The sequence below is a fragment of the Aspergillus brunneoviolaceus genome (assembly GCF_003184695.1).
Source record: "Aspergillus brunneoviolaceus CBS 621.78 unplaced genomic scaffold BO95scaffold_18, whole genome shotgun sequence".
NCBI classification, from domain to species: Eukaryota; Fungi; Ascomycota; class Eurotiomycetes; order Eurotiales; family Aspergillaceae; genus Aspergillus; species Aspergillus brunneoviolaceus.
Window position 1 is genome coordinate 236,623 of NW_020290748.1, and position 9,633 is coordinate 246,255.

A 9,633-nucleotide genomic window follows, 5' to 3' on the forward strand; every position below is an offset into this window, starting at 1 on the left:
CTCCTCTTTTCTCCCCCCCCCCCCCCTCCTCCTCCTCTGATCTTCAAACTCACTCCTCGAGTTTCTTCTTCAACCCCCTCAAGTCTATCCTGCAGGCTTGCGGTATAAATCTGCGCTGCTTTTTCAACTCATCTTTTCGATTCTGTTTCTGGCGGTTCTGCCGCTCTCTTCGCTACATTCTTTTCCCTCGGATCTCTCACCGGACTATGTTCCTCGAGGACTGAGTTGTTTTCCGACCTCTTGCTACACCTACAAACTTTTCACTGACTCCAGATGCTGAAGCGAAAACTCTTTTGGATCCTTCCATTATGCGCAATTATATTTTAACAAGTAACAACTAAATGCTTCATCAACAACAGGATTCCTCCTGACTCCTTTCGTGACCATCTATCATGAATGCGACGTGTGTATGCAAATGCTATGATATCATCAACCGAAACACGCTGGTATCACTTCGAGAAAATCAAGGTCGCTCGAAAACACAGCTAAACAATTATGCAAGAAGTACTGAACAAGAGAATCGTCAAGAACGTGATGCAATGCCACTTCACCCCTTTCACAGGAGCTTCAGGCGTTAGTGGACATATATACATGACCCGGGGCGAATGGGCCTCGTAAGACGCCAGAGGCTTGACCTCTTGTCGTCTAGGATGGCATAGCCGCTTCCTCGTTGTCCTGCCAGCCCCATTCTCGGAGCAGTTGATTCACACGATAGTCGGTTGCCCAGCCAAGCTCGGTTTCTATTCCCTGCAAGAGGTGCAGGACTGCGCGTCTTTCAGCAGCATCAATGAGACACTGACCGCTAACGAACAACGGCTGGAGTGAATTGATGCGGACTGAGCCAGTCGGGCAGGCCATGGCAATGCCCACAATCTCCCGGCTATGAAAACGTATGTCATTTTCAATGGATCGATATGAGTTGAGTCTATCCGTGATGGTGCTTCGGCGGCTAGTCGACGCGTGTGGCTTGTTTATCAGGAGCAGAATCCGTGCCATGTGATAATGCTGCATAGCTGACGAGCACATGGAGATGCTGTACCAGATTTCAGACAATGCTCCAGTGTCCGCCTTTTCACCGTCTTTTGCTAATGGCTCGGTCCTGGCACAAGGCTGGAAGATATCTGGTAGCCCGTTGTACCATGCATCGAGCTCGGCCTCAAGTCGTATCCATCGCTCCAACAGCGCCTGTTGCGACAAGCCTAAAGGTCCAGTGTTCAGTGAGCTGGGATGATTCACTTGCACTTTGTCACCGGCACTTATGAAATTGACGATCTTAGACAGGATCCAAACCAGGCCGTTGCAAATCATGTCCTCTTTGATCACGTCGTCTCCGTCGAGATAGCCGGAGGCGTTTGTGTTGCTCGATCGGACAAAGCCCTGACTGTCGATCTGCAAGCCTGCTTCCGTCCACAGAACCAAGTCATCGGTATTCAACCTCGTCTGGCTCTCATTGATGACTATTTGCAGAACAGAGATTAGTGGTCTGCAAGTTGGAGCCTGAAGCTACTTGAGGGACTGACTTACAGGCAGCCAGATAATCTTGTCGGGCAAAATTCCAGAATGTTGCTCTCCGCGCCGTCGACAGACCAGGCCTTTTGCTGTGTTGTAACACAGATTCAGGGCGCTGTTCGACCGGCATCATCCCCACTTCGGCCACATCTAACAACGATTTTACGCCACTCAAATGACGGTTCCACGCCGGACCAGTAGCATCGAGCAATTCATATACAGATAATATGGCCGTCGCGGCGAGGATCTCGTCCGAGTGCACGCCCTTCGAAAACCGACTCTCAGAATACCGGCGCCGGCGTTTGCGAGGGTTGTCACTCTCCTCGCATAATTCAGCAGCCTGCCATTGACCGAAGGCCTCTGGGGTACTCAAAGGTGGGGGACCTTTATCCGGTTGAAGCTCCTTCATGAGGAGCTGGATAGCTTTCTCATAATACTTCGCACCTCTCCAGGACCAGTCTACGTGGCTCGCGCTTTGCTTGAGATAAGTTCCACTTGTCGGCACCTGTTCTACCTTGACTCGCCCGAGCTGTTTCGCTGCATATGCGCATGCAGCATATTTCAGAAGAGGATTCCGGAGCGCCCTCACAGGGATATAAGAGGCAAAGTAAGTTCCAACATCAAAAAGGTCCATCCTGTGCATTATCAGTATGTTCTTCTTTCCGGTGTAACAAGAATTTTCGGACACCTACCAGAGTCCTGGTACTTCTGAAAAATGTCGCAACAAGAGTGCGACCTCCCTGTCTGTCTCGGCAGGCATATGTGACTTGTGTTCCGTATTTGAGCCTCGTGACACTGCTGACCTGGCGGTCAATGAAGAGCTCCTACGCTCCAGGGCATGATGCATGTTGGAATCCACAGGCGGCGAACGAGCTTGTGATGGATTAAGGAGGAAGTTGATATTATTATTACTGTTGGTATGATTGGAGGTGATTGAAAGAGGAGGCGACAGCTGAGGGGCTAGCACACTGCGCAACTGAATGGGCGACGGACCAGACGATGCTGTAGCCGATAGAGTGGTATAAGGAGAGGCAGCATCAACGGCTAGGAGGGACTGTTGCTCGACGCTCAACGGATTATACGACAGGCGGTCATGGGCTGCCAAAGTGGAGAGAGCTTCCAGGCCGTTGTTTTCGGCATCGGCGGACGGCGTGCGCTGCGACCAGGCGCGATTCTGAGAGTTCGCTGCTAGGATAGCGGCTTCAGACTCGCCTAGGGCCGCTTCGAGGTCTTCAGCATAAGGATCGGAATTATCGACGAAAATGACTAGAAAACAATAACCATCAGACAAGTTGTTGCTAGGCGCAAAGCGGTCCCTCTCTGTTCCGCATGGTTCTCTTACCATGCTTCGGGATATCCAGCCAGACACTGTCCTCATCAAACGTGTTCTTGTATGAATAAAAGCCTTTTAGGCTACCTCGACCATTGGGATTTTCTTCGGCGCTTTTGTTCATGGAGGCATTCTGCTGGTGGCGGAAAACGATCCCTTCGCTAGGGCGACACTCCCTCGCACCTTTGCGACATTGCGAGCACTCCGGTTTCTGCTCGTCGCCTGATTATCGGAAAGCTCTTAGTATTTGCGCCAGAAGATGGAATCGCCTTGGCGTGATGTGAGCTTACATTTGAGTTTCCGAGTGCGACACGTTAAGCTGAAGAAGAGAAAAAACCCCCCGTCGCAGTTAGTCTAACAATCCTGAATCTAGCCGATAGAAGAGCAAATATATATATAATAGTAGTGAAGGGTAGAACCAATGGTGTTTTGGGCGTGCAAGGTGCAGTGTGATGAAAATGGATCACATACCAGCCTGTGCGGGATCGCATGCCGAATGGAAGCGAAGACGGTTGTTGAGCTGCAGCATTCGAGAAAAACAAGGTGGGCCGAGGAAGAGAAGATTGGAAGAAGGTCGCGACTGTGGTGGGAAAGTGCAGGAAATCGGATACAGGGCGAGTGGGACTAGCCCCGAAGCGAGCTAGAACAGTCTAGGTCCGAAGGACCGCGGAGGAGACCGAATGTATATCTGGGGGAGAAAGAAGAGGAGGGGAGAGGAGGGGGGGGGAGGAAAAAGGAGGAGAAGAGGGAGAGAGAAAATGAAGGGGAAGGGAAAGGGCAGGCGGCGCGAGGCGGAGGTAAGCAAGCAGCAGGCAGGCAGGGGGAGAAGAAGGTGTGTGGTGGTCAAGGGATGCACACACACACACAGCTCGATAGTCAAAGCCACGAGGCAAAAGAAAGAGACGGTCAGGCCAGATCAGATCAGATCAGATCAGTTCCTCCTTCATTCGGTAGGTCTGGACTTTTCCATCCGTCTAATCTCGGGTGGAGAGAGGGAAAAAGCAAAAGGAAAAGGCGAGGGAACAGAAGGTCCCGTCGGGGAAAAGAGCAGATAGTCGGGGGGTCAGAGAGTCATGAGCCATCGATCAATAAGTTCAGTTAGGTTAGTTAGCGATCAGTCAATCCCCCAAGGCAAGCAAGCGGGGAGAACCGACACGCCCGAGACTTTTGCCAGTGGCAGTTGTGTAGTTCTGTAGTTTTCTGTAGTTCCAAACTTCCAACAGCAAGCAGCGTTGCGGGGAACCCAATTTTCTCCCCGCGTGACCTTTTGTCCCGGTGACTAAGACAACTCCATCGTGTAGACTCGACGAAACATAACATGCCATCACGTCCACTTTTTCAGTTTACTCCAAACACTACGGAGTACTTCGGAGTAGGTACCTATACTTCTCTCTTTCTGTTTTTCTTTTTCTGGGGAGTCCTCATCACCACCACTGACGTCGCTTCAAGGATGTGAAAGTATACGCGGCGGGTATGTCGAAACGAATCGTATGTTCCTCTATTTCTCTGGGCCCCCGTCACTGCCCACTTTAGTTACTAACTTATAGGGTAGGTAAGTAGCTTAGCCACGCAGCACCTGCGGCAGCATCCCCCATCCGCCCCGTGCGCAGGATTCCAAGCCACCCAATCCCCGAATACCAAATCCCAAATGACCTCACCCTGTATCTGGTTTTTGCCACTACACTACACTGGGGGCTGGCTACCTTTACAAGGCAAGATATTTCTTTCCCTTTTTCTTCGGCTGACTCTAGTTGAAGAGGATAAGTGTAGACAAAATTCAGACCCAAGGATCTGCGAGGTGAATTCTCAAGAGAAGTCGGGTTTGTGGAATTTGTTCATTGCAACCGCGGACTCGCGCGGATGAAATAATAAGAGAAATGTCAAGGATATGTACAGAATTGGCCATGCTGAGGCATTGAGTGGGGCGAATTTGGATAGATCCCAAATTCACACCCTACCGAGCATGGAGAGTAAAGTACAAAAAATGAGAGATATGGTCAATAGAGACAGAAAATAGAAGAAGGGATGATTACACATAAACAAGGGCGAGGGCGTGGTTCGGTTGGGGGTACGTGTGGAGGGAGGAGGCCATCGTATTCAACGTAGTCAAAGCCTCGGCCCGCAACCACATGTCACAAGAATTCAAAGGTGATAGTGGCAACGACGATGATGATGCGCTTTGTGCAGAGCATGAGTAGCATGAAATGATGTGAGGAGGATAGATGGGCATCTTCCGATCGAGGAAGGATTAGATACGCAGCGGCAATTGACAGCAGAAATAGACAAATCATTAACGAGTTAGCTGGAAGGATCAGAATTAGTAGAATCAGACTGGGGTATATGGTGCTGTAGTGAAGTTCTTTTTTCATCTTTAGGGTCCCAAGAACGCCGTGCTGAAGGCTAGGTTTCAAAATCAGGGGTCACGGATTTCGGAGCAACGAGGTTGAGAAATTGGCTTGCACTGGTTTCTTCGAGGTTCTTGCTGCATCGTTCTGTTTATGTAGGCGTGGAAACCAAAACAAGGTACATCGTGCAGGGAAAAGTGCATACGGCCGAGAGGCGTCAGCTCATATTGTTGGGGCGGCTGGGTTGGGCTGCTTGATCGAGTTGAAAAGATACTCTGGAGGGAGTCTCCGCATGTTGGATGGTCGATCGGTTCCCACGGCCTGGGGAGCCCGCATGTAGCCCTGGCGACGGCGCTGGATCTTGTTGAAGATGACTCCGCAAATAACAATCAGAAAAACGCACCCGAGTGCAAGACAGAAGGAGATGAGCACAACGATGCCGTTGGAGAGGTGTTTGCCTGCTTCGCTTGTTAGCTTATTGATATGTTTATAAACCGGTCGCTTGATACGCACCTCCACTGGTGTACGGGTTCTTATTCTCAAAGAACACTTGGGACATGCTGCCTGCTTCGCCGTTGGACTTGGTAGACAGGATGAAAGGCATCGTTGTAGTTCCATTGAACAAGGCAGCCGAGGCATTGCCGAAATCCGGGATCACCAGGTGGCCGGTGACGAGGAGAGTCTGATCATCATTGAGAGTGCTAACAGCATCATGGTTCTTCGAAAGCGGAAGAATCTCAAGACCACGGATGGTAGTCCCCTTGTCGAATGCGTTGCGGACATACTGGAAGCTGGACCCATCGTAGGCGGCCAAGAAACTAGATCCGTTGTTGTAGGTGCCACCGAGCCAGAACTTGGACACCGCGCTGTTGGCAGGAGTGAATGCTGTGACGGTGCCTGGAAGTTCCGACGAAGAAGCGCCGGAAAAGGCAGTCCAGGTTTGACCCTTGGGTTTATAGGTTGCGATCGCAGTCTGATTTCCGTTGACACTCAAGTTGCCGACCGCCAGTAGCTGCTTGTTGCTAAGCCATTCAAGGGCCAAAACCGTTCCATCCAAGCTGGCACCCGGTCGATTCCATTGCTGATCAGAGGTGTCCCAGAAACAAACACCAGGACAAGGAAGCGCTCCCGCAGTCTGGAACTGTCCTCCGAAGTATACTTCCTTCGCGCTCGGCCGCGCAGCAATCGCGTTGACTGACACACCATGGCCCGTGAGTCGTGGTGGCTGATTCTTGACGAACGTGTCATTGTTGAGATTGTACAAGACAAACCCATTCAATGTTGAACTGCCCACTTTCCCTGTAATATTACCTCCTGCGTAGAGGACTTCGTCGGAAATCATAAAGGTCAAGAAGGTAGAGTTGCTGTCGACACCTGCTCCGAGCCCGCTGATACTGCCATCGCGGCCGTCGATAATGGCGAAGTTCTCGATCACCGATCCATTAGTAGCGTTTGTGGAGAAGTGACCTCCAAGGATAGTGCGATTCCGACTAGAGCTTGTGTCAAAGATCCCAGTGAATGTTTCGCCGGTTGTGTTGCGATCAGTCAGCAGTGCTTCAAGACCAAGATCATCGTCATAGAGAAGGGCAGCAGCACCAGCAGCAGCAAGGCCACCAGTAGAGAGGCTACCCGCAAGAATCGTGGTGTTGTCAACCTTGGCGTAAGCGCACAGCTGTCCAGCAAACTCCAACTGACTGACATTCAAGTTTGATAACCAATTCTTGCGCGACGGCACCCAGACGGCAAAGCCAGACACATTTGTGGACGACGTTTGTTCGAAGCTAAGTAACTGATCGAACTCGCCGCTGACGCCTACAACAGTTTCGTTGAGGTCCGCAGAAATGTTCAGCGAAAGAGCAACGACGCTGGTCACTCGACCGTTGACGCCCCCTCCGAGAGCAGACCATGCTTTAGTGCCAAACGAGTACGCTGCCACATAGCTCAGGCCTTCATTTCCACCGTCGGATGTATCGGTAAAGTTACCACCGACATAGAGGACATCGTCCAGTGTCGTCAAGGCGTTGACTCCGGAATTCAAACCACTTTTGGGCATTGCCGTGGCATTTCCGTCTTGTTCGATGTACATGATATTGTTGATGCTGGAACTCGAGAAGTTGCCTCCGACGTAGATAGTACTGCCATGGCTAGCTAGACTGGTTATTGATGCTTCTGAGTCCAGAGCAAGACCTGCTTGATCGATGGCCGACACGGAAACGTTTGTGCCCTTCTTTGTGGTCGGGTCGTACTCGTACAAGCCGTTCAGCTGGTCATCCGAAATGCCCGACACGGAGATTGCGACAAACTGAACTCGAGATGCCACCACAGTGATGTCGCCTTGGTTTGCTACTGGGGTGAGCTTCACACGCGGACGAAACGAGCTATCGCTTGCATCCACATGACCAGTGTAAATCGTATCGTATTTTTCGTATTCATTCGTCTGATAGATGAGAGTTTGAACGGGTTCCGAAGAATCGCTTGAGGCAGTGACCGTCACATTGACAATACCGCGAGAACTGCAAGTATCGTCCTGGTCGCACCCAGGCGTATATAATTTGATCGAGTAATTGCCTGAATGCTTGACGTCGGGCTCAAAGACAACCGAAGCTTCAGTTGCGTTCGAATTCGTAACTTCGGCCGTCAAGTACGCCGAAGAGCTTTGACCCGAAGCTGTCGCAGACCAAGACCCGGTACGTGTTGACTTTGATGGATAGCTGGAGTTCGCGCACGTTGGCTCGTTGAAAGCGTTAATCGCGTAAGCAAAGATGTCTTTCTCTGTCAGTACATTATCCATAGCTCCCTTGGTAGATCTGCACTCACTGTCTTCGAGAAGTTCGATACCATTCAAGCCGGCGCCTTTGCCATACCAATCCAGGATCTCAATCTCGAAACCACTCATTGCGGCGTGGTTAACAAACGTGAATTCACGATATTTCTCAGTCGCATTGCTGGAAAGCGAGCAACTCTGGTCGCAGTAGGCAGCGTTTCCCGTATCCGGATCCGTGTACGTCAAGTTCATGATTCCGTTGTCGGGCAGGCGTCTGAATAGGAACGTCTTTGTGCCCCGTCCCTCGTAGTGTGTGTTGTACAGTCTGAGCTTGGTAGGCGTATATTCAAATTGCATATCGGCGCGCCAGTAGCCAGGTGAGTAGTCATCCAGTAACCATGTCTTTCCTGCGCCATCCTCACCACTCGACTGACAAACGATATTGCGGGGATCGACAAAGCCACTGGTTGTAGAATTTGCATCGGAAGTGATTGTGGCATTTTGAAGATTGATGACCTGTTCACCCTTCTTGCTCGACGTAGAGTTGCCGATGCCATCAAAGAAGCCACCAAAGACAATATTACCATCGCTATCCTTCAAGATCGACGAAACCGGGCCATTGAATCCACCAAAAGTCAAATTGGACCAGCCAGAGGTGCCAACCCAGGCCACGGCGTTTGAGGTGTTGTAATAGGTGAAGTTTCCTCCGACGTAAACGCTATTGGTTTCTTGATCGCACAGCAGGGCAGAGACTGATCCCGAAAGACCTGATAACGATGTGACTTGATTCGTAGACGGATGATATAGCGCGACACCCTCCGATTTGACCCCGCCGAGGCTGGTGAAGTTGCCTCCCACAAAGATGCCTGAGAACGTTCCATCCTCCTGCGTAAATGGGCACATTGCGCGAATGCCCGCATTTGAGGTCGATAGAGTCGTAAGGATTCCGTTCGGAAGAGGGGTCAAGAGTGCTTGCGCGTCATTGTCTCCGGTCGATGTGTTAGTCTGCGCGGTATATTGGTAATATGTCAGTGCATCGAAGTCTCCAGTAAGCGCAATATGACCCAATGGCGAAAGATCCAACTCCGGTTCAGAAACGGACTGGAAAGTCAAGGCCGACGCGAGTTTAGAAAGGAGTAATGGCGAAAGGCGGAGGCCTGCTGCGAAGCCAGCCGTCGCAGGCCCAAACAGTGAGGATCCCCTCATTGTTCGGGTTCGCGACGACAGGCAAGTTGTGAAGGTGACTCTCTTGGAAGGAGAGAATGGTAGGGAGAAGAAGAGAGTCGTCTGGAGAGATCAACGTGCTCCAGGACGAGTCAAAAGAATTGAATGGGTGGAAACAGCTTGGGTGAGAAGAGGGCCGACTTGTTCGGGTGCGGCACAAACACACGCGGGAGCCAGAAAAAGGAGTGAAAGACTCTCAGCAGAGCAGCATGTAAAGAATGATACTTAGTTTAAAGGGGAGTTGAAAAAACGAATGTGTTCTATAGCCAAGAGGCCGAATCGGACTATGAGTGGTCAGGTCTAAAGGGATTAACGAATGAGTGATAAAAGTTGGATGGACCGAAAGAGTGACATGGCAAGCTGGCAGGCTGGCTGGCAGGCAGGCAGGGCAGGCAGTGAGTTTAGTGAGTTGAGTGTGTGGGCAGGCCCGGTAGGGGCTTTTTGGTTGTTTGTTCTGCGAT

The 9,633-nt window shown here is 51.0% G+C and overlaps 2 protein-coding genes across 2 annotated transcripts; both read right to left on the bottom strand.

The window, feature by feature from the left end:
• Window positions 1-645: 645 nt before the first annotated feature.
• Window positions 646-3,330, bottom strand: BO95DRAFT_451515 (uncharacterized protein; the record flags this gene model as incomplete). The annotated part of the gene is made up of 6 exons (XM_025588081.1): window positions 646-1,457; window positions 1,525-2,144; window positions 2,202-2,775; window positions 2,852-3,061; window positions 3,130-3,158; window positions 3,311-3,330. The coding sequence occupies 6 exons, from the start codon at window positions 3,328-3,330 to the stop codon at window positions 646-648; spliced, it is 2,265 nt and encodes a 754-aa protein (XP_025444404.1).
• A 2,076-nt stretch (window positions 3,331-5,406) lies between these two features.
• On the bottom strand, window positions 5,407-9,154 carry BO95DRAFT_429929 (putative cellular morphogenesis protein (Rax2); the record flags this gene model as incomplete). The annotated part of the gene is made up of 2 exons (XM_025584915.1): window positions 5,407-5,642; window positions 5,698-9,154. The coding sequence occupies 2 exons, from the start codon at window positions 9,152-9,154 to the stop codon at window positions 5,407-5,409; spliced, it is 3,693 nt and encodes a 1,230-aa protein (XP_025444405.1).
• Window positions 9,155-9,633: the final 479 nt, after the last annotated feature.